This window comes from Notothenia rossii, assembly GCF_949606895.1.
Source record: "Notothenia rossii genome assembly, chromosome: 9".
NCBI lineage: Eukaryota > Metazoa > Chordata > Actinopteri > Perciformes > Nototheniidae > Notothenia > Notothenia rossii.
In genome coordinates this window covers 72296075-72321968 of record NC_136907.1, presented here as the reverse complement: position 1 = coordinate 72321968, position 25894 = coordinate 72296075, and the positions used below count along the sequence as shown (strand labels likewise).

General features: G+C 41.7%; 1 protein-coding gene across 1 annotated transcript in view; it reads left to right on the top strand.

The window, feature by feature from the left end:
* Positions 1-25894, top strand: part of st6galnac3 (ST6 (alpha-N-acetyl-neuraminyl-2,3-beta-galactosyl-1,3)-N-acetylgalactosaminide alpha-2,6-sialyltransferase 3) — a 79772-nt gene that overhangs the window by 13710 nt on the left and 40168 nt on the right. Inside the window, exons 2-3 of the mRNA XM_079651363.1 lie at positions 11795-11989; positions 20756-21165. Of these exons, the coding sequence (XP_079507489.1) occupies positions 11795-11989; positions 20756-21165 (605 nt within the window). The remainder of the gene's footprint in view (positions 1-11794; positions 11990-20755; positions 21166-25894) is intronic.

Genomic DNA, 25894 nt, shown 5'->3' with positions numbered 1-25894 from the left:
TGGCATTTGGCAAATTGAAATGGATTTTCTCTGGTCGATGTTTTTCTCAACAGCCGAATTCCCCCCTCTCTTCTGCCGCCCTTCAAACACAAAGAGACAGACGGAGAGATTAATTGCTATTCTTGTGTAAAGTACACCATTCAGAATGGGGTATGCTGTGTATCCTCTCTCTATTGTGTTATATGTTTGCACAAAAGCAGATCCAGTGGATGTTGAGCTGCAGATTCATTAAACTGTATCTTTGTCCTTGGCCGCTGTTTGCCCTCCTCTGCCCGGCGACCATCTGCGACCACAAGAGCCAGCTACTTAACCACGCTGATATTACAGCGGGCTGAAGCCAAAAGGGATAGAGTCATAAGTGAGTGGCAAAAGTCCTTTTCTGTGATTGGCCGGCTGGACATTCTCTCTAAATATAACCCTCGACAATAGTTAGACAATAGAAGAGCCAACATGCTTCAATGAAAACACATTTCGTCTCCATTTGCTCGAGTGAGTGGAGCAGGTGGTCTGCCAAATGCAGATAGTGATACTACAGAATTATAGCCTACATGTTGCGTTTTATTGTCTTTATTGATTTACAGTTTATTACCAAGCAGCTCAATAAGAATACAAAAAAAAGTTATTGGAAAAAATGGACATAAGAAAACACAATCACTCAATAAAAAATAAACTTGTCAAGTTGAAAGTAAATCAATGTAAATGAGCTTTAACATTGTTAACAACGCCGTGTTTAAAGATGTAAATGGACAGCAATACTTTTTACATTGTTGTTCAAGTTCATACTTTACAAGAGCTAACTCCAACTTAAGTTCACACATATGAAAATGAACTAGTTCACTTTCATTATTCAAATTCAATTTTTGAACCAAGTTTTTCAGTCCCTTAAAAAAAGAAATAGTTTATGTTAAGTTCTTACGTTTTTTTCTTTTTAAACTAGTCCGCTGCTTTGGCTTCTAATTTGTCTTTTAGAACGCTAAATGCTTCCTGCTTTGTAGTCAGAACATTATAACTGCTTCTCCTATTTATTTATGGTTAAATGTTTGTTAGCATCCTAATCAGGGTGTCCGCGGGGTCTTAAAAAGTATTAAAAGTTGATAAATCAATTCAGCGAAAATTAAGGCTATTAAAAAGCAATAAACGGCATTTTCCAAGGTATTACATTTTGTAGCTTGTTTTCAATAAGTATATAAATGGTCCAAAGAGGTTGTATTCTACAGTCTGCCTGAATGTAATCATTGCGTAGGTGTGTAGTGTGATTCTGTGTAGTTTATTTATGGCATCCCGTTGGATTTGACGTCATCTGAACAGGACATCACACGCTCACTGCTTGATAGCGCGCGAAGGTCCGTTTACGCCGGTTGCTAAGCAACATCGTTATGGGGAAATGCAAGTCTGCGTCCAAATGGTTGGAAGATAAGGAGGAAGGACAATCAATACTGTATATAGTCAATGTCAGGTAAAGTGTGTTGCCAAGGTAACGTGTGTAATGTATGGAAAGGGTCTTAAAAAAGGTCTTAAAGGGTATTACATCTGACTTCAGGATTCCTGCATATACCTAATATAAAGTGAAACACAGAATCCTATCCAGGCAGTAGTTTAAAGGGTTTTTGAAGGGAATAGACAGAGGTGTATCTCTCTCCATACAGCAGGAAGTCTTTATTGCAGCATCATAACGGCATCTAGTGTAAAATCTCAATGCAGCTTGTTTCTGACGGGTAGACTCACCCTGCATCTCCTCCGCTCCTCAAAGAGCCCATTTTTCTTTCTTCCCTTTGACAAATTCTTCACTTTCTCAAGTGAGCGAGCAGCAGCCTACGCAGCGGAGCATAATATAGAGCTTCACCAAACTCTCTTTGTGAACATATGGTGGTGTTTAGAAGCAAAAAAAAAAACCTCCTCCCAAAAGTTTTCAGGATCCAGAAGGGGGATTGCATATTATAGAGTGTTTAATCCTTTATACTTATGCAGATTATGTTCCATTTGATGTCAGATATGCATTAGTCAAATGGGTTTTGACTGCTTCACACACACACACACACACACACACACACACACACACACACACACACACACACACACACACACACACACACACACACACACACACACACACACACACACACACACACGGCCATGACATCGGTTAAGTATCTTGCCCAAGGATACATCGACATGTTGCACTGCAGGGGCTAGGATCGAAACCCACCACCCTTTCTGCTTGACAGACGACCGCATTAACTTCAATAAGTAATGTGAATAATTTCCGCATTTAAAATCTTCAAACTACTTTGTCTTTTGAGACATATATACATATTTCATCTGTGGAAGCCGTGGCGCCGGCCCGGGTCAGATAACTGGATGGCCTACCTGCCTCTCAGCCTTCTATCTGTGCACAAACTTATCTCGTGCCCTCATTGTTCATGTGTGCGTTTGTGCGTGTTGGAGGAGGGGCTCTGTAAGGAAGTCTGAAGGAAGGGGCAGATTTTTTTTAGTTGCATACTTTCAAATTCTAGCGCACTCGAGCTGGTATCTCCATTCTTACCTACCCTACCTTTAAGTGCACTACTGCATGTGAATGTAATTATCACACACACACACACACACACACACACACACAGACACAGACACAGACACAGACACACACAGACACAGACACACACACACACACACACACACACACACACACACACACACCCCCCCTGCAGAGTCTCGTTCACACATTAATCAAACAGATCTCTAATTTTGTTCGGGCCAGATTAAGACTCTCTGTGATGCCGCGCTCTATAATGAAGCTGTATCATGCCAGCAGAGCAGATTAGAGTTCATTTGACCTGGATTGAAGGATTTTCCTTTTCATATGTCATCGCTGATAAGGGTGATACTACAGAAGTAGCACACATCAAGGGCATCAGCATCAGGAAGTGTTGGACTCGAGGAAGGAAAGAAAGCACTTGATTTAAATGTAAAGATACAGAAAGAGGAGAGTAGACTAGGGTTGCACGATATTGAAAAAAATTGACATATTGCGATATTTTTTTCCCCTGCGATATATATTGCGTTTTTTTTAACTATATTTAACCGGATGAAGGATTTTAGTCACGGACGTCTGGATCTTAACTGGTTGACTCATCATACCTTAAGTCATGATCTAACATGTCATGATAATGCATGTTGCTTCCCCTCAAATAAGGGGATTCATCTGTGAATGAAGAAGAGAAGAACCTTTTTGTATCCAAAATACTTCCAGATGGCAGATGTTGCTTTTCTTTTTGGAAGTAAATCTTCATTCACGCCGGTATTGTCCTCCTGTGGCTCGCTCATTTTTTACCGGTGTTTGATGGTCTGCAAACTAGCGGGGCGGGGCCTGCTGTGATCTGATCAAGAATGATTGTGATTGGTGGTTTGCTGTGCATGCAGAGCCTGCATGTCACTCACTCAAGTACCCCTGCAGGGTGTCCGCGGGGTCTTAAAAGGTATTAAAAGTTGATAAATCAATTTAGCGAAAATTAAGGCTATTAAAAAGTATTAAACGGCATTTTCCAAGTTATTAAGAAGTCCCACAGCAACGACAACATGAAACACCCTTTTAATTTACTGAAACGACATGTCGGGAAACCCCCTCAAGGCGGCCCCCATAGCGCGCCGTAAAATGCTGCTTCCTATTTTAAGTTTCGTCGCGGTGGGTCCCAAGGTGGGTAGACCGGCATACGCAACGCTCTGGGGGTCCAACGGCTCCTTGTGTAAGCCCTATATGATCATTTTCTGATTACGATGAAATAGCCCGCCTCCCTCTCCCCACGTCTCCTGCTGCTGCTGGGCTGTCAGAAGAGGGGGAGGAAAAGAGAGGCAGGCACCGTTTATTAAATATTATTATACAGAGAACAGAGTCGTTATCAATTTGTTTTATAATAACAAAGAAGACCTCTGATCGGCACTTTTCTAATTTTGTACGGAAGATTTAAACTTTAACGGACATGTTGACCGGTGGAACATTTTTTTAACGGAAACTCGGCCGCACGGTCCCCTCGTTCCTTGGAAGAGGCGGAGAGGTGGGTGTTTTTCATCTGCTGGTGGACTACCTGAGAGATATACAGCAGGAGAACACGCCCTCCACCGCGGAGAATAAACAGAAGGGCAACCATGCTCCGGGGTCTTCTTCGCTGCTTTTGGTGTATTTTGTGGCGGAAGCAGCGCCACTTACAGGCCTGGCATGTACTACAGCATTTCCAGCATTTCCAGCGGTCTAGTGTGAACGTACACATTAATGAATCGAATGCGTGTGAACGGAAGACTTTTTTGCGCTTGCGTATGCGTTTTACCGTATGCGTCCTCGTGGGGCCGGGGTCTAAGCCAAACTATATCCGGTCACAGAGATCTGCTATTTTAAAGTAAAGTCAACACATATCGACCCTAATATAGTCTATATTAAGAACGAGAAAAGTCTTAACATATATTTGTTTTTTTGTAAACATATGACAAATGTGTGAGGGTGATGACGTCAGAGCATCGTCCTATTTGCCAGGGCTTAGCCCCGGACAGCCCCAGCCCAATTTAACCCCTGGGTATTTGTGAGGGAGCTCCTATATGGCATTACCCCGCTGAAGCTCACCAAAGTTTAATATATTTCATAGTTAAAAGTTTTGTCAATTATTTTGTTTATTGGTCAAATACTGGTTTCTAATGGTTTCTGAGGAGTTTTACTGGAATGAAAGAGCACCGAGTACAGAAGCAACAAAGCAGCATACTGCATTAAACCTTCACAGAGAGGTTGAAGTTCATGTGGAAAGGAGGCTTCAGTAGTCTGTCTGCACTCTGTTTAGTTGTGCTATCTTAAGTTACAATCAATATAGTAAATGTGAGGTAAAGTGTGTCGCCAATGTAACCGGTTAGAACTCAAAGTTGCGATGAGGTCTTAAAATGTATGGAAAGGGTCTTAAAAAAGTTCTTAAAAGGTATTAAATTTGACCTCAGGATTCCTGCATATACCCTGCCCTGACATGAGAGCCGCGCAAGTGTTCCTTTTGTAGCAAGCAGCAAAATAATTGTAACATGACGTGTTTGAGTTAATTTACATACTTAATATCACACGTCCTAAAATATTTTGAAAAAAAATATATATATATTATAAAAAATGAATAAAATCGCACGTCCCTGCGATGTGAATATCGCACATGCGCATATCGCGGTTATCGCCATCATGACACGATGTATCGTTCAGCCCTAGAGTGTCCTCCTCCTGGTGTTGGATAGGTACTCTATTGACTCTAGTGCTGCACTCTAGTACAGGTTTAAGGTACATGTGTTTCCATTTTATGCTACTTCACACTTCTACTCCACTGTTCAGAGGTAAATATTGTACTTAATTAACTGCAATTTATTTATTGAGCTCTGGAGTTACTAGGTATTTTTCAGTTGAAGACTTTACATACAAAATATATGATTATCTTATGAAATTCAACATGTTGTAAACCGTGTCAGTTAATGACCTCTTACTAAGAACATTCTAGTTGTCTGTAAGGATTTTAGAAGCTCCATCTGAAAAGTGTTGAGATGTCTTGTCTATATTTTTATTGAAATTATAGTTTGAGGCTAAAAAAAGAACCAGTTTTTTTCTAAAAAGAATACTTCCAACTTGAGGACGTTTGGTATTAAGCATAAAAGACAAATCTGGTTTGCTGAGTAGACTTTAATTGACGATAAGGGTTACGTCATCTACCACTGCATTATTAATAACAACATTCTTCAACATCGTTTTGCACACAGTGTGACATAGTGCATTGTCTGTGTACACTAATGTCTGGTATGGAAATGAAAGGCACCAGAAGTCCCACTCACTGTTCTCCACTCAATCTTGATGGTGTGCAAAGCTTGGAGAATCTTTTGCATATTGTTATTTTGGTTTAAAATGTTATCAATCTTGCTGCCACTTGGATCGGGACACATGCAAACTTAACAACACTCTGCAGGGTACAATATAAATAAATGAGCTGGAGGGTTTGTGTATGCAGGGTAAACACTCTTCAGTATTTGCATGAGTTTCTGGTCTTGTTGAAAGCACTTTATGCACAAACAAACCTCCTGCTGCTGCAATCTGCCCCATAGACACACTATATGGGACTAGAGAAATGGAAGTGGGTGTTTCTCCAGAGCTGAGCATTAGTCACATCCTCTTTTAAGATGCAAGGCAGCAGCAGGGGCTCCTCCGGGTGCAGCAGACCGCTGAGTGGGGGGACGGCCCCCTCTGCTGGACTCTGCAGGGACCAGCACGATGCAACATCTTCACGTCAGGAGATGAACTTTGCTGCAGCTCCTTCAGTGCCCTTCTCAATGTGTGAAGACAAGCGTACTGCTCTTTCTTTACAGTAGTTCAGATCTAATTCAGTTTAAACATGCAGTGAAACGATTAAAGAAGAAACTGAGTGTTTGACTGTAACATTTAGATTCAAGATTCAAAGCTTTATTGTCATTTGCCCATTAGCCACAGTGTAGATATGGAAATGAAAAACGTAGGTCACAGGCTCATCCAATAGTGCAACATGAATATATTTAGGACATAGAACAAATAAAACATATGAAATAGTGAAAGAGAATGTTTTGAGATGTGCAAGTAAATACAAATATAATAGATTGACTACCATTAAGTAGGTTTGGGATTTACATTTCCGATACTGTAGAAGCCAAAATGCTTATTTAGCTATCGCTTATTATTTGTAATCGGTTATCGCTGCCGGCAATTGTCACCTAGGTGTGGTTTATTGTATTTAATGCACCTGTATGTCAGGATTTGTGGAATTTCAGAGGGTGAGCTAGTTTCAGGCATTCTCTGTTGACCATATGGCCCTGCTTGATTATATAGTTTGTTTTATTTTGTTCATTAAGCATTGTTAAACTTTAATTTTAGAACTGACTTTTGTTAAGGAACGAGTAAAGGGCTCTGAGCGATTTAAATTATTGGGATTTTTTCCCTTCTTTGACTTCGCTACACTTTCCTGAGATAAAGTTATCAGCTGTTTTGCATATTTTACAGATACTTTTTCATAGAAAACATTCAATGGAACTGATACATTGTTCGGTGAAACGAAAAGTCCCTCTTGTCTCGTCATATTAATCTTGAATTGAGTCTGCAGGAAAATAAAATCCAGTTTTGAAATGCAGTGACAATCTCTTTAAAATGTCGTTTTTAAAAAAAAATTTGTCCCCTAAAGTGTCTGACCTTGACTATACTGACTCGTATCTATGCAAAGTTACTAGGGAGGCGTTTCTTTCTTTCCTCTGCCAAAGGGGGCCAGCTGGAGTTTGTATGTCATAACTTAGAAATATAATGCAACTGGCTGCAAATACATTTTTACTTCTCCGTAGAAAAAGCTTCCTTCCAATGCAGCTTTTTTACTTGCAAGTCAACTAGAAAGAAAACAAATAAGTGCCTTTGTGATGAGTAAAGCCCCAGGAGACTTGTGTAAATAGCTCATGAATTAAATTAATCATACAGTCATAAGCCTACTATATATTCAATAACATCTACAAATTGAATTAATTCTCTCGCACAGTTCTTGTGGCAGTCGGAGCTCCTGCGAGGGAAATTTGGAGAGGGAAGTTGTGCGTGACGGTTTTACCGGCAGCCGAGAGTTCAACCTCCTCCTCCGGGAAAATAATAGTTTGTTATCTCGTACTTAGATGACTTTTGAGGCGAGACCTTTGCTGGGAATATGACAAGAATTAAGTAATGTGTGTCTGGACCCCCACTCTCAATCTGGAGAGTGGCTCTTTGTTTCCACTCCTGTCTCCTGCCCCTGGAGAACAACACTAAAAGAGTAGGAGGAAGAGTGAGAGAAAGACTCAGTAAATATGTTCTCAAACGCCCTAATTGAAATTGGATTTTAACTGCTCGCTGGACCGTGGTGGCGGGAATCAGGTGCCGGGGAGGTCGCCCTTTTGCATTGCAAATGTAATTTTCAGTTTTTTTTACCCATTGCCCAGGAGGCTCTCGAATATAGCTACCAGATATGTTTTTTCATCAGCCATTTTCTTCAGGTTCAGCGTCTCATTATGCCAATAATACCCATTGCGATTAGTGTTTCGGATTGAACTACAGGGTGGTTCTGTTATTTACTGAGCTGGAGCGTAAGTCTTTGTGGGAAATCGTATTCTCTTCATGCCCAGATAGAGCCTGATGGAGGTGAAATGTTGATTGCACAATATGTTTGGGGAAATTAACAGCTAATGTGCTTCATATTTTTATTCATCACTCAAATGAATGGGGTACTTTTCTGTTTATCTTTCTGTAATTTCCAGATCTATTGCCTATTTGGTGCACGTTAAGGAGGGGAATTCTGCTTTTTGTTTGCCTGTAGATAACAAACACAGTAACTTTCTTATACTGAACATGTTTCTACCAGTGGTGAAGGAAGTATTCAGATAATTTACCTAAGTACATGTCCTTAAACCGAGTACAAGTCTCCCAGTACAAGTCTGACATTGAATAATTATAATAACAATGTGAAAACTACAGAACATCTTGCAATAGGATCACACCAGACATTGTTCCCTTCCCTATTTCCCCCCTACACCAGGGCGATGATATGTTGGTAATGCGTTTCAACTTCCCCCAATAAATCAGTTTATTCACTAAGGATAAAAATAAGAGGCGGAATCAATATTTTCCTGAAAGTCTTCTGTCTGACATCCACATTTTTCACACTGCATGAAAAATCAGTGGAAAACCGTTGCCCTCCCGTGTCCCAATGATCCCACGTGGTCTGTCAGTAAACTGAGATCAATACCTCCTCAGAGTAGGTTTAACAACCTTTAAAAAAATATCCAACTCAAAGCTTTCGGTGGTGATGGTCACCAACAAGGTCATTGCATTCGCTTACGGAGTCATATTCCTCAAGCAGAAATGTTTTAATATTGACCAAAGGCTCTTATGTTGAAACTTTATTGCCGCTCTGCTGATGTTAATGGTCCCCTTTTCTGCCGGCGCTCCAAAACTCCCACAATGTACTCCTTCCTCAACGCCAGGCCTATCTTGCTCTGTCTGACGGCTCAACAGGCCGACTGGTGATTGCTCTGATGGATGGCTGAACCCTAGAGGAGTCGTGAGTCTCGCACTGAAACGAGTGGAGGTTCAGCACCTCGCTATGCCCACCACCAGCCGTCCAATCACCTCCACACTTTGACACATCATTCCCCTTGTGATTTGTGGCCGGAGTGAGTTTGAAGGAGACAAGGAAATGTTCTGCCGCCATGAGAACAGATGGATGTTGAAGCTCTGCAGACTGAGACGAGGGTTGTTTCCTTTTTCTTTTCTTCCCTCTACCGTCCTTAAGAAGCCTCTTGCGTTATAATGGATTGGTTTCATGCTCCATAATGGACTCCTGATGACTAGCTATTACAGCTCATTTTCAGAAAATGACCTGCCATTTCTATCTTACTTTTGGGGTGACATAAAACTGACTAAGTGTCCTTTCAGGAAAGTGGCGTATTATCTTGTGAAAGTCCTTTTTGTGTCGTTTTATGCAGGATCACATTTTTTGATTGTGATCCAAGATTGGCGGTAACACTATGAAATGATGGCATGATGTAACATACGTGCAATTCGTAAATGAGAGTCTCGTTGGGGCAGCAAATGGTCACCGTCTCTTTCACCCCCCCCCCCCCCCCCTCACATGTTTGATCTTGTCTCTGAGAAGTGAAGCCCCCTTTGGGATGTTTGATGTTGCAGATCAGAGCGAGAGGCGGTGATGGCACTTCGGCTGTGGGGCTTCACCATTACACCGAGCCACATTCAATCTTCTCACCATCAGACAACTTCAAAGAATTTGCGAAGCACCACCTTCCCAAAATATCTGGAGATTCCCACCGGTGTTGTGTGTTAGATTAGCAGCACGTTATTGAAGTTTCCTGGGGAAAAAAAAGAAATAAAAAAAAGTCTCCAACTCTGCCTGAAATCTATCCATCACCCCAGGCTCCGAGATGTCATGGCACACCACACATTTTTCCATCTCTGTCTGATTCTTTTTCACTTCTGTGCATTGATCCCTCCAGCTCTGCCGTGCCAATAGCTTCTCCTCTGTGAGACCTTTCCTCGCCCTCCATCTCTTATCCATTATTCATCACTCCCGCTCCGTCTGTCGAGCCACAATCCCTCTCACCTCCATTCTTTTGCTATATTGCAATATATGAAACAATGACGCTGATGCAATTGTTTGCATTCTTGGTAGAGATGCTATAACAGAAAAGTAGATAGCAACGCATGCGCCTTTGACTCTTGAGTCTTCAGTCATGCTAGTGGCTCTGTGAGCCTGTGAGTTAAATGCTAACATCAGCATACTAACAAGCTGATATTTCCTATAAGAAAAGAAAAGCTTTGACCTGACAATGGCGTTAAATGAAAAGTCACCAAAGTCGTAAAATTAAATTGTCTGTGAAATATGAATGTGTGTATAATTTGAGCAAATTCATCAAGTAGATGATCAGATCATTCACTGCCTAAGTAAAAACCTTGATGGGTCAATGGGTCCCCAAAGTCAGTTAAATTGATCCTCTTGGGACCCTGACTGTCTTTGACACATTTCATGGCAATCAATCTTTTGGATGTCAAGATTTCTCACTCTGACAACCTGCTGGTGGCACAAATGGAAAGTAAAAAAATCTCAAGAGTCAGTGGGATTTATCCCTTGTGGAATATGAATGACTTTGCAAAAATGTAGGATTGGTTAAGATCTTTCCATCCTATCTTAAAGGTGGGGTAGGTAATTTTGGAGAAACCAGCTCGAGTGCGCTAGAATTTGAAAATACACAGCCGGAAAAAATCTGCCACTTCCTTACAGAGCCCCTCCTCCAACACACACAAACGCGCACATGACCAATGAGGGCACGAGATAAGTTTGTGCACAGATGGAAGGCTGACAGGCAGGTAGGCCATCCAGTTATTTTAGCCGGGCCGGCTCAGATGATTGGTCGTGCTTTTTACAGCACTACGGCTTCCACTGATGACATTTTTTTAATGGATTTTTTGTCAAAGCACTTCAGATATTCATTGCTATCGGGATGTTAAGAGAATTCCATGGAATATAACAAAAAGTGTATCTCGAGCCGGTTTCTCAAACTTACCTACCCCACCTTTAAGTGGTGGACCTGGCAAAAAGAGTTGTTAATAATTGTTAAGATAGGGAACGTGTGTGTCAATAAGCTGGTATAAACCTCTGCCAACGAGACACATGTGTACAAGTGAAGGATATTTTCATACTCAATACAACTTAAGAGGTTACTGTGTGTCATCGTTGTTAAATTGATAAAAAAGAAAAATGACAATGAAACACTTTTTAGCTCAGAGGTGCTAAAAGTTAAAGCTGTGACTGGATTTTTTTCAGCAGGTTTTCTGCACGTATAGAGTATAATGCTGTGTGTGTGAAGAATGCAAATCTATCTCACAACTTTTACATACAATTTGTGTATATGCAGCCAAAATGTTTCTCAGTCATCACCTCTTTTCTTGCCTGGGTGCTACAGTATATTGTGTATTTGTTGCGTTGAACAATATACTTTTTGTTTTTATACAGTATATCCATTGTTGCTCTACACTTTAGTTGCCTTTTCAAAGTATTTTTGTTGTTGGTACCCGTTAGCCTTTACTGCTGGCAGATTGATGATGAAACTGGAAAGCATCTACTCATTTTACTCAAGCTATTAAAGTACTAACTATGAAGACATTTGATTTAACGATCAGTTTTATTTAATGATTGCTGCACGTCTCCGTCTTGTTAAAGTGCTCTATCTCTCTCTCTCTCCACAGAAGAAGTCGTTGATCGCCACCAGTCTGATCGTGGCGGTGTCGCTCTTCGTGGTGGTGGTGAACTACTCGGAGAAGCCGTACTTCCTGCTGAAGCCGGTGTTGGATCAGACGTTCAGCAGCCACTGGATGTTCTCCAAGCAGCCGTACAAGGCCTTCAAACCTCACCTGGGCTACGTTAGCATCCCCAAACAGGAAGTGAGTGACACACAGACTAAAAACACTAACACTAACCAGCATGCACAATCAGAAATGGCAACCTCACTCAACCTCAAAAAGTTTCACACCTCTACTAGACTTGATATGAGTTGATATTTAGTCCCATCAATTACAGTAGGTAAGCAAACTTGTTACTTTTCTTACTGCTAATGCTAACATTGTCTGTCAGCTGGTTACCTTAAAGGTGCTAAATAGATATTGTACAGAACACTATCTATTTAACACCAAACGGTGGTTCAAGATGAACCAGGGGTCTTGAATTTAAAGAATTTAAAGTTGTCGTTACTTTGTCTTACCCAATCTTACAGCTGAAAGTGACAGATGATAACATTAAAAAAGCTAATTGAAAATGAAAATGACGGAAAAAGGAAAACGTTAGTACATGTCAGTTATCAAGGGGAAACAACAAGAAACTAATTATTGCATATTATAGATTATAAATAAATCATTTAGGGACAAGGGGGTGAGATTAAATAAATTATACTTCTTCTCACTCCTTTTCGAACACTAGATGTGGGACTGTTTATGTTGCTAATGCTGATGTTGTTGTAAATGTCATTTTTTGTTTTGATTTCTCTTACATGACTATGCACTGCAACATTACTTTTTGTTTTGTAATTATTTATTTTACTTGTTCGAAGTAAAATGTATCAATCAAACTTCCATTTGTAAGATATAAAGTGACTAAACACAGTTAACAGTTAATAACTTCACAATGGTAATCTGAAGCTTTAGTTTTAATGTTGTTAGAACATAATTTAATCGACCAGTCAACAAGTGGATAACATCAATGACAGCATAAGCATCTAATATTTTACAATGAGCCTTTTGTCATAACGTCTCTCACAGGTTATTTATTCTGCATTTATATTCTAAAACCCTCAGTTGACGTTAACCCGCCATCAGGCAGCTTCACCTCGATAATGAAGGTGTATTCATAAACGCTCATTCAGACAGCAAAGCGCCTCCTTGAGGATTTCTTTATTCATTAACTCAGGTTCTCTGTGATTGTTCTGAAAACGCCTGTTTGAGGTCTCTGGTGTGCACTCTTTCTTTGTAATTCCAAACAGCCATATCCGTGATCCTATTCTTCTGCCTTCAAACACCTCTCTGCTTTAAATTCCCCGAACAATTTATGGAAATTGAAATATCAAAGCATTTTAATTCCCACCATATCAAAATGTAAAAAAAAAACCTGTCTGTTTGTTGTTTGAGGTAAGCAGCCTGAAAAACCCCGAAACTGTGCTTATACTGGTGCACATTGGGTAGTCACGCAGGAAAATCGTTTATTTTTCTCGCAGAAATGCGTGCAACGTTTCAGTCTGACGGGGAATGAGGAGAGTGCTTTCAGTTTGGGCTGCAACGCATCTCGATTTGGAGTTTCGATGGGCGCGTCGGTCCTTAATGAGAAGAGGATGCCTTGTATTCAGCACGCTGATATTGGCAGTTAAATGCGGAGCGCCACCCTCTGCCTCAGGAGGTTTTCATCCACACAACGCAGGCCCAGAGGCAATCACGTATTTCACCAGTCTCTACGTCTGCACCTCCTTCTGCCTCCAGACAAGCCTGCTTAAATCACTGCCCCCTCCCCATGGAGAGATGTATGCAAATCATAGGAAAGACTGGCAGCGATTGCAGAATTACGCCTCGTTTCGGCTCAAATTCCCCCCAGCAGTGAGTTCTTCACAGCCAATCAGAAAAGGCAGTGATTGACCTGGACGAGTGTGTCAAAAATGTCCTGCACGCTGCCAAAATCTCTGACAAAGGATGGACAGAATAGTGGAGGTCTGGTCAAGGTGATGCTCGTGTGCCGGTTGTCGTAAGCGATTATGTCCGGAGTGAAAGCCGCTGTGTGAGCTGTCAGCCTCTGTTAAGCACACAGCAACACCTTTAGAAGCAGCAATATTTCTCCCAGACAGTAAGGCAATCTTACATGACCCACAGTGAGGTGTCATTCCAGGTGTTAGAAACCTCTTGCAAGCATGTATAATGCATAACCTGGTTAACTTGGGGAATGGCCGGCCTTATTTTCTTCATTTGATTGAGTCTGCGTTCAGGTGTGATGAATCGCCCCCGCTCTGCCTTTCAGGAGAAATAAAAAACATTTGTCTTGTGGCACTTTATATTCAGGACCCTGGTTCATCTAGGTTGGAGGCAGAAACTCATTATTTTCATTTTAGACGTATGTTTTTTCTATTACACACTGACCTTTTGAAATGTGCTATTGTGCAATATGAAGGAAAATATGCTTCTATTTTTTTATTATTATTAGAAACTCTTAGGTTCTAGGCAAGCTGAGACGTAGCTATATTTTCACTTCATCATGCAAACATGCTGATGTTTATCACTTAATGTTTAACACTGTTGACAATCTTAGTTCTGCATGTTAGTGTCCTGCATGTCTTGATTAACACTAAACACAAAATTCATTTTAGGATGATGAAAATGTCGTGTCGACGTGTTGGATGATATTTTTACCAAAGTGGGTGCATTGTTGTGAAATGGCATAGACTGGAGTCGGTCTTTTTTAGGTAAAATAAATACTCATCTCTTCAAATGGTACATTTGGTAAAGGGAAAGCATTAATATTGCACTTTATCCAGTTTTTTTACGACGCCTCAAATGCTTTACATATACAAATCATGATTCTCCCGTTCACACAGGCAGGGGCAGCTGTGCAAGCTGCCACCTGTTCAAGGATCTAACAACACACACACACACACACACACACACACACACACACACACACACACACACACACACACACACACACACACACACACACACACACACACACACACACACACACACACACACACACACACACACACACACACACACACACACACACACACACACACACACACACACACACACTCCGCTGGGCATGACATCGGTTAAGTATCTTGCCTAAGGATACATCGACATGTTGCACTGCAGGGGCTGGTATCGAAACCCACCACCCTTTCTGCTTGACAGAGGTCCGCATTAACTTATTCACATTGACTTCAATAAGTAATGTGAATAATTTCCGCATTTAAAATCTTCAAATTACTTTGTCTTTTGAGACATATATAAATATTTCATCTGTGGAAGCCCTAGTGCTGTAAAAAGCACAACCAATCATCTGCCTCGGCCCGGGTCAGATAACTGGATGGCCTACCTGCCTGTCAGCCTTCCATCTGTGCACAAACTGATCTCGTGCCCTCAGGCTGATTGGTCATGTGCGCGTTCGTGTGTGTTGGAGGAGGGGCTCTGTGAGGAAGTCTGAAGGAAGGGGCGGATTTTTTCCGGTTGTGTACTCTCAAATTCTAGCGCACTCGAGCTGGTTTCTCCATTCTTACCAACCCTACCTTTAAGTGCAGTACTGCATGTGAATGTAATTATTTACGTCCCACCGCTGCCCTGTAGCATAATGTTTGTGCCCCAAAAGGAGCTTTTGTACTGGGACTCGGCCCCATTAATGTAATCATTATTGCTATTAATTAATTAATTGTGTTTAGAGCATTTTAATCAACGTCAAGGTTAACTTCACACCCCGGTGCTATAATCAAATGATGACTGAGTTCACAGCATTAGGCCTTCTTATTTATTTTTTAAATAACCTACTTTATCTTCGACACAGTCATGCATTTAAATCTGAGGCTTTCAGTAGATGTTGTACTTATCCGAGCGTGGCAAAGTTATTGGGATTATAAAAGTGCCCCCTGTTTACGATTACTGCATGGCGCACTGAAACAGCCCCATCGTAAACATGAAACTGAAACATGAATCACAGCTGAGCGGACGAAGAGGCCATAATATTTTATTGATGTACAGGAAGTAATGGTCAGAGGTTTGTTGGCTCGAATCCAGTCATATATACAAAATCAAAAAAGGGTTTCTAGTCGTTAGATTACTTTTTTACACTCTTCATTAATAAAGTGATTCATGTTCATCGGAAACTAATAACGTTTTATATTTGTGAACTACTCAGAAGCCGTTTTTTATTTCTAAATGAAGCTTAATTAACCCAGGACTAATCTCACTCGGTTCTGTTTTTATTAATTAACATCCTCACTGAGCATCTCCACGGCAGCAGTTGTGTGTAAAATGCCTTGCTCAGGGGCTCCTTAGCGGCAGGTTTTCACCATGTGTCTGCCATGCAGTTAGCCAGCCTGCGTTCCCCACAGAGTTCAGCCAATCTGTGTGTGCGGAGAGGCGTGATGGAGTTATGAGCCGGCTGAGGGGGATGATGGACGAGCCGCTGACAGCTCAAGGCTGCGCTGATGTGTGTCTCAACCACCCTGCAAACGGAGAGTTAGCGCAGGTGCAGAGATCGTTTCTTAACCCCTGACTGAATCCATAAATGAGAGGAAAAGCAATAGCAGGTAGCTCTGGTGGAGAATCCTAAGCAGGTGATCTGCTCTATTCACCACTATTACCTCGTTCACACCAACGCAACTCCGGTTCAAGCTCCGTGCTAGAGCTTTTCAGGTTCAGAACCGGTTCTTCGGTTTAGCTCCGGCTCTTTTCACACAGCCCAGAGTCCGACTGGTGCAGCGTCATCGTTTGCGTAATGACGTAACCGTTTGCGTGCCTGCTTCATAAAGCCAAACCGCGCGGAAACCCCTCACAGCTGACACCGACAACAACAACAATGGCCGATTGTGCTCCAGCTTCCTCTGTACCTCTTCAGAAGACCAGATTCCCAGTAGGTAGCTGGTCTCTTCAGTGGACCACTGCTGCTTGTTACGTTTCTCCATCATTGTGTACAAACTGGATAAAACGCCGGCTTTTTGTTGTTGTTCAGGAGTACGCCCCTGCCCCTGCCCCTGCCCCTGCCCCTGCCCCTGCCCCTGCCCCTGCCCCTGCCCCTGCCCCTGCCTCGACATAAGCGTGACGTATGTGGTGCTTTTGTTCTGGCTGGACAATTTTTTGGTGCTCGAAATGAACCGGATTCCGGAGCTAAGAGGCTGCTCCGCTGCGGTGTGAACACGAAAACCTGGTGCTTTTGAAGCTCCAGCTCCGAACCGGCCCTGAAACACCGTTGGTGTGAATGTGGTATAAGTGTTGATAAGTGTAACGGGGGTCTCTCTTCTCTTGATTATATCCATGCACACTTTGAACCAGCCCTGATAAATCTCTTTTTTTGTGTTTAATGACAACCATGACTTGTGTTTTGATTATGCTGCTGGACTAACTGCTCACAGTAACAAACCAACAAAAACAGCTCCTATAATGATTTAAAGATGATTTAATTACTTAGAATAATAACTACTGTATGTAACTATGTGGGCGACTGTGGCTCAGAGGGAGTGCGGTTGTCTTTCAATCAGAAGTTTGTGGGTTTGATCCCAGCCCGTGCAGTCAACATGTCGATGTGTCGTTGGTCCTTAACCCTGAGTTTCTCCCGATGGCATGAATGTGTATGAATGTTGGATCCCTAGACCAAGTGACCCTGCTCTGTGTGAATGAGTGAATGACTCGTAGTATGTAAAGCGCTTTGACGGGTCGTAAAGTTTTGATAACGTATAAGTACAGTCCATTTACCGTTTACATCACTTTGTAACACTTGCACTTCGATTGGTTAACGCTCCAACACATTGTACTTCTTAGGCTAAGGAGCGGGACATCTTTAAGTGGCTGACCAATCACAACAGAGCCGGCCAGCTAACCAATCAGAGCAGACTGGGCTCTGGTTTCAGACAGAGGGTGAAAAGAGGTGCTGCAGCACAGGCAGTATGAGAAAAATAAAGAGCTTTTTGAACATTGAAGCATGGAGACATGTCAAAGTAGAGACACTAAGTACTGATATAAACCTGAAAATGAGCGTAATTTTTATCACGATTGCACATACATTGTTCTGTCACAGATGTACTGTACACACATAGATAGACTAATAAGAAGTATATAATTATAATTACAAGCCACATGAGTATTTACAGTTTTTCATTTATCACTCACACGCAGACACACTCCCCATGCGGGAGTCACTAGTTTCCCCGGTGATGGGCTTTCATGGCTGCATTGTTACCTTGGAAACTGTAACCTATTATTAAATATGAAAGAGAAATAATAGCCTCAAATTAAGTCACATGATTACCTTCTGTTTGAAAATGTTTACCAATTAAACGTGATTATTTATTTAATGTTTTTCAGGCATATGTTGCATACATCAAGTAGTCATAAATTAAATTAATACATTGTATTGTGAGATTCGTTTTGCTCCTAAAACTTTCTTGTTTGTTGATTAAAAGTAGAATGTGCAAGAGAGAACTTTGGCCAGACTACAGCAAAAATGCAATTTATATTCAAACCAGTGGAATTACAGTTACCCTCCATTAAGCAAATGATCAAACAGGGCTCCGTCACGACACGATGCTTTTTCTTTTTAACTTTCTCTTGCATTCATTCACTTTAAGTACATTTAATCTCATCAAAACAAACCTAGCATATTAGCTTAAATTAGTTAAATCTCCCAGTTTGGATTCCGAGAGCTCTTTCCCTCTCTTGGCAAAGCTTAGCTAAGAGCTATTATTGAAGATTCATTACAAATCCCCCCGCTCCAGTAAAGTATAATAAGATATTTAAAAGGTATACAGTAAGATAAATGACACGAGTCCCCTGCTTCTCCGCTCTGCTTTGCCGCAGTAAGACTGTTGTAACCTCTGAGGTCCCACATTCAATTAACTTAATCAATGTTAGTTCTGGGCATGGTGACATTAATCTTAGGACGTAAAATAAAATTATATAGGCCTCTAAAACCCTGATGAAAGATTTTTTTAAATAAATAATTACCAAATGTATTTTAGTATCCTCTGATCACACAGGCCCCTTGCCAAAACGTCACTTTCATGTTTTTATTGCATTCATATCAAAATGGCAAGAGCAGTTACGTGTTTAAGACGAGAAGTAAACTCTGAGGTTATTATTTTGTATTACCAAAATAACCTTTAAATTAAAGACAGAAGCCGTACTTTATCCAGTCGTTACACCAGGCGAGGTCCTAATGAGGTTCCTATCTTTGTAGAAATGGCATAATACGAGCACATTTATTAAGAATGTTATCACTTGTTTTCCATTTCCTTTTAAGCAGAAATAAAGATTTTCTTTGTCCTTGACACAAAATGATAATAACATTCTGCAGGAGACAAATGACTTCATTACCAATAGCAGAAGTTACCTCAACTTTTCTTTTTGTTTTGCAAGTTGAGGTGTTTATCAAAGCAAAATAACTTTTTCTCGAGCTATTTAAGAAAATGATGAAGCACTGCAGTGATTTTCTGATTCTGTGATTTCCTTTCTTTTTGGTCTCTTTTCTTATTATCTTTTTTGTGTGGCTGATCCACAGCCCCGCTTATGTTGCCTTGGTTGTCTATAAAGTTATATATTGCTTATTCTCTCTTTAACCGCAGAAGTAGCCTTGATTCAAAGCAGATAAAGCGGCAACAGACATGTTTCATTAGTCTGTGTAAAGCCTATAATTAGATTAATATTAAACACAGTTCAACAAAAGGATACCCAAAAAATGTAATTTTATCATTTCAATATTGAATTGTTCTCTCTTAGTAAGATCCCATTTTCAATAAAATTGTGGTCTAACCTTGACTTGAAGATGAAGTCCATGTTCCTATCCTTCTGGACAAAATCTCTGTTTTTTTGTCCAGAAGGATAGGCACATTTTTCAAAAAATTCTATGGAGAAATCTCATTGCTTTTTTGAGGAGGGAACCCATGCGCAGCTTACTTCCGGGTTTTAGGAAGCGTCTCTCGTCTCCTCTTCACACATCACACTTTTCGCGGCACACGTACTTACAGCCAATCAGCTCTGAATGATGTGAGATGACGTATGGTGGGGATGGCAGCTCTCTGCCCCTATGGTCATTATTTTTTTGCCACACTCATTAAATAGGACAATACTCTTAGCATGCGCAGTGTAGTTTTTACAGTCACCGTTCACTTAGACAGGGAGAGGGAGGGCATGATCGGGTTTTGTCCCACATGGCTCTAAACAGCTCAATAGGCACACACTGTAGACACTAATTAGAAGAACACAGACTAAAACAGCAATGTACCGACGAATCAGATGATTAAACATGATCTTAAAATATATTTTATAAATATATATATATTTTTTTGCATTTTGTTGTAATTATTATTTTTAATACTTTCTGCTAACACTAATGACCAGTCGCCACTGCCAGTACAAGCGCTAGCCAATCGAACCGCGTGCTTGTGTGTCCGGGGCGGGAGGTTAATGTGATTGGTTGTTAGTCGCGCATCAGACACGCCCACCGGCAAGCTTCAACGCGACGGAACCGTTTGGACGATACGTTAATGTGAGACTCGCACTAAAGAGAAATGTGGCTCAACAAAGGCTTTAGACAAGATCGTTTTCTGATTGACTTTGACCTGAGACTCGACTTGGCCCTTTTCTCAATTGGCTTGAAACTTAATTTGTGACCTGACTTCCAACTTGCTTTGACTTAATTGTTTCTTAACCTGGATTTATCTTCTCCTAAGATTTGACTCAAACTTATCCTAAGATCTGACTTATAAAATGTCCTAAATCTTCTCCTAAAACTTCTCCTTTGACTTGACTTTGTCTTCAGACTTGACTTAAACTTTCCCTAAGACTTGACACCTTCTAACCTGTGGAATAGACTTTGCCTTGCCTCCATTAACTTGAGAGTAAATCAGACATGACTCGAGTCTTGACTTGATGCTGATGGATCGTTGTAACGGTCTTTTTGTCCCCCTGCAGCCTCTGAAGCTGCAATGTGAGCTGTGCAGCATCGTGTCCAGCTCCGGCCAGATGTTGGGCCAGGCTGCCGGGGCGCAGATCGATCGCTCTCCGTGCATCTGGCGGATGAACAACGCGCCCACGCGGGGTTTCGAAGTTGACGTCGGCCAGCGCACCACGCTGAGAGTGGTCTCGCACACCAGCGTCCCCCTGCTGCTGCAGAAGCCTCAGTACTTCTTCGGACAGGCCAACGACACGGTCTATGTGGTGTGGGGGCCGCTGAGAAACATGAGGAAGGACGGGAAGGGCATCGTGTACAACATGCTGCGACAGGCGGCCGAGAACTACCCACATGCACGCATCTACGTCACCACAGAGGAGAGGATGAACTACTGCGACATGGTCTTCAAGAAGGAGACGGGAAAAGACCGGTGAGTCACATCTCGTTAATATCTTTGATCCTGTTTTTTGGCTTTGCAGCAGGACAAATGTACCACTTAGTGCTTTGACATTCACCGTCCAGTTCTTTGCTTTAATATCATCTTTATCGATGCTGATGGTGTGCTCTGTGCTTTGCGTTTCTCAAATCCTCCTTTTCATGAGGCCTCTTCAAAGTGAATTACCGTACTTTCCCTCTGAAGAGACTTAACGCGGCACCAGAGGCTGTTTTCCAACTCAAGGCTTTTACGATGAGCCTCAGAAGCATGGACAGCCTATGGTATATACCTCAGCCAAATGCCGGTGTGGGGAATCGTCCTGTTGTTAATGAGGTGGCAGGATTCTGGCAGTCTTTTCCAAACACCCTGAGTGCAGCCGGCCTCACAACTTCTCTGACGGCATTTTGGCACATTTTGAATTTGCAAAACAACATAAAATTATCCAAGCTACAGCTCTGTGACCTGGGAAGTTGGGAAAGTGTTTGTTGGCAACAACATGTGTTAAAATTGCACTCTGTAATTTAAAGACTAAGCCACGCAGCAACTCCTTTCTCCTGCAAGTCCCCGAAGAGAACTGCAGGTTAATGACTATGAGATTCAGGCTCCAGCCTCGCTATTGTTCAGGACCAACCTAATTTCTCAGACTCGCCTCTGCTCATTTCCACAGAGCTCTACACCCCTGCCTCTCCCTCATGTCATCAAGACCTCTCTTAACTTCTTAAGAGGATTAACATGTTCCGTAATAGGCGTAGAATCCAGTCCATTCCAGCTCCATTGTCTCGCTCTTATTCAGGATGGCAGGGTTAACACTGAATTTCATGTCGAGCGTCCATGTTCAGCCTGGCTCAGCTGTTCTCGGGTCCGCGAAGCACAGATAGAAACGTGGGATTAGGGAGCAGAGCTCGGGGAGAAGAATCTCATTACTGGACATAATGCTCCTGGGTGAGATGCAGGGCTTCAATCATTACTGATTGGTAATAGAGAGAGAAACTCGAGGTGTGAACAATGAAACACATCTAATGAAAACCTGACAAGCTCTGCTGCTCCCCTTCCTGTGTGTTGTGTTTATATTCGTCTGAAACTTGGCTCCACATATTCCTGTATTTAAAATTAATTGGTGTCCACGGTTACTGCTTTTATATTAGCATGAAAGACAACAATAATATCGTCTACTTTAATGTACTGCAACCAGTGGGAGTGAAGGGTTTAGCCGCTTTTATGTTGAGCTTATTGGATATGGCATTATTCCAGAAATAAACTACGACTCTTTAAGATACTCATAGACATGCAAATGAGTTGTTTGAAGTCCATAGTATTATATAATGCTCTCAAAATGTCTAAAAACTAAACCGGGTCAATCTATCTTTTCTCCTCATCCATACAAAGTTCATTTGATTGTTTAAGTTGATAAGAAACTGACTTTGTTAATAGTTTTTTAACTCAGACTTGTTTTTTCTTAGACCCAACTTAAACTTGTCCTAAGACTTGATTTAAAGTTTTCCCAAAACTTGTCTTAACACTGACCTACACTTGTCCTTAGACCTGACTTACACTTGTCTTAACACTTGACTCAAACTTGTCCTAAGACAACTTGTGTTAAGTAAGAGAAGCAATACGATCATTTTGAAGTCAATTCAATCATTTTCTATTTATATTGGGCCATTGGTTTATTCAGCATGCGGTCGTGTGATAAGCGGGATAATGTGCAGCGAGGCGGTCATTATTGTGTGTGTGTGTGTGTGTGTGTGTGTGTGTGTGTGTGTGTGTGTGTGTGTGTGTGTGTGTGTGTGTGTGTGTGTGTGTGTGTGTGTGTGTGTGTGTGTGTGTGTGTGTGTGTGTGTGTGTGTGTGTGTGTGTGTGTGTGTGTGTGTGTGTGTGTGTGTGTGTGTGTGTGTGTGTGTGTGTGTGTGTGTGTGTGTGTGTGTGTGTGTGTGTGTGTGTGTGTGTGTGTGTACTGGCTTACTGTCACTTCTCGCTTCCCGGTGGGGGAGGATAATCACCAGCTTGGAGGAGCAGTGATCGAACACATCTCTAATTATCCAGATTGCCGGGAGCAGCCGAGGAGACGCGCCGCCTCATCTTGAACTTGCTGATCAGCAGAAACCAGCTCCGGCTGACTGACTCTCCAGTCAACCGAGTGACCATCTCTCGGCCTGTAATTTGAAACCAGATATGAAAAATATATCGGGCATTTCTGGACAGAGCTGAGGATATTAAACGCAAGGACGCTCGGAGGTAGAGAAGTTATGATGATCTGAAGTGCTGGAGTTCCAAGACGAAACTAGCAAACAACCACTTGCCACATTGCACACTATTTCTAAGCAGACTTTGAGTATGTTGTGTTTTTAAAAAAAAAATATCATAGTATACACTCACTGTACTGTTTTTAATTAGTATGCAAATTCAAATAATTGTACTTAACATTTAAACAAGAAATGAAAGAATACATCCACCATCAAATAAACTGCATTTTTGATTTTAGGGATCTATTTTTCTTAACAAACAAAAAAGTGTTTTTCTTAAATATTGATTGTTTCCACGTGTATACAGCAATGCTTTCTATCTCACTGGTAAGAAAATATAAGAAAAAAAAAACGTGATTTCTTCCCCGTCCTTTTTTTTGTAGGCGCTACATTTGGATTAAAAAGAACATTTTAAGAATGTAGAATAGAAAACTGCTTTAAAATAATAATAATGTCTTGTGAGTTCTTTAAGGGGTGTAGCAGAAGTAGATCTGGAGGAGGTGTTTACTGAAGTATTACACGTCCAATTGTTGAAAACCCAATAGATCAAACCTAATTTCATAGACACGATCCTGTGTTTGCTGGAAATAACCTTGTTTCCTCAAACAAAGAGACAGCTGGGTCATCAAGATATCCCTCTTTCTCTCTGAGCCCCATCACCATGTTGACGTCCAGGGACATTTCTCGCTCCTCGTCCTTCTCTCTTACTACGGCTGAAAAAGAAATTTAAAAAAAAGTCATCTGAGGAAAAAGAGTGACCACAGCCCTGGATGTGAGCGTATCTGACAGCAGTTTAAACTCATGATTCATGTGATTGCGCAGTGCGGCTGGAAGTTGCTCGGCTGAAGCTATCCATTATCAGCGCTGCCTCCCGCGCTGCAGTCGCTGGCTGTCGGACCGTATCGCCGCGGCCCTGTTAGCGGCGGCAGATAACAGACCTTACCACGACACAGCACTTAAATCACATTGTCACTTTACAGCACTGCCACCTGGGCCTGCCTGACCCTCTGCTTCCAGCTGCTGCTTCACACTTGGTGGAGGATGTGTGTTTGTTTCCTCTATTGTGACTTATTGTGTGCAGTTTCATTTATCTCTATATGAACCCGCTCATTACTTTAGGAACAACATTTATATTTTAATTGGAAACAAACATGTTTCTTCTTCAGTGTGTATTTATACCAGTCAATTACAGAATCCAAGCATGTTTTATACCTTAGGCACTTTTATGGTTTTAAAATCTGCATAGTTGACATCGGTTTGTTATTGTTTCATTGAGGTTCGCCTGAAACAGAAGGGATGTTACAAAGCTTACCTGACAGACAGAGAAAAGAATCATCAAATAGATCCAAATAGAAAAAAAAACAATCGTTGCTGTTCTGTATAAAATGGTTAAAATGAGACTTTAGAGAGATTTTCAACTTCCACTAATCAAAACTTAAAGGTGACCTATCATGCAAAATGCACTTTTGTACGTCTTTTATACATGAATATGTGTCCCCGGTGTTCCAGGGAACTCACCAAGTGTCAGAAAACACAACCCTCTCTATTTTCCTCCGTACCCAAATCTCTTAAAAAGGGGCTGCAACGGATTTGATACAGACTGATCCAGATTTGAACACTTCTCTGACGTCACAGAATGGCGCTACGGCTATTGGGCCAACTCCATCAATCCGGAGGAGACAGCCACGGACATTGCCGTTCGAAAGCGCTGGAGACGCTGTAGTACATATGCCAGGCCTGTAGGTGGTGCTGTTCTCACAGAATCAGCCCTTGAAAAGACGGTGTTAAATTGAGTGAAATGAGGAATGGTTAAAATTCATGATCTGTTTGGTATTTAAAAAAAAAAAAAAGTATAAATATGCCTTATATTGGTATGGTCCTACACTATATTATTAAAATATAGCATGATAGATCCACTTTAAACTACATTTCCATGAATATAATTAAATATTTGGAGGATCAGCACCTCCAAATCTGAGGCCATGGTTCTCAGCAGGAAACCGATGGACTGTCCACTCCAAGTAGGGAATGAGTCCTTACCCCAAGTGAAGGAGTTCAAGTATCTCGGGGTCTTGTTCTCGAGTGAGGGAACAATGGAGCGTGAGATGGGTCGGAGAATCGGAGCAGCGGGAGCGGTACTGCAGTCTCTTTACCGCACCGTTGTGACGAAAAGGGAGCTGAGCCAGAAGGCAAAGCTCTCTGTCTACCGCGCCATTTTCGTTCCTACCCTCACCTATGGTCATGAAGGATGGGTCATGACCGAAAGAACGAGATCGCGGATACAAGCGGCCGAGATGGGTTTTCTCCGCAGGTCTGGCTGGTGTCTCCCTTAGGGATAAGGTGAGAAGTTCGGTCATCCGGGAGGGACTCGGAGTTGAACCGCTCCTCCTTGGCGTCGAAAGGAGCCAGTTGAGGTGGTTCGGGCACCTAGTTAGGATGCCACCTGGGCGCCTCCCTAGGGAGGTGTTCCAGGCACGTCC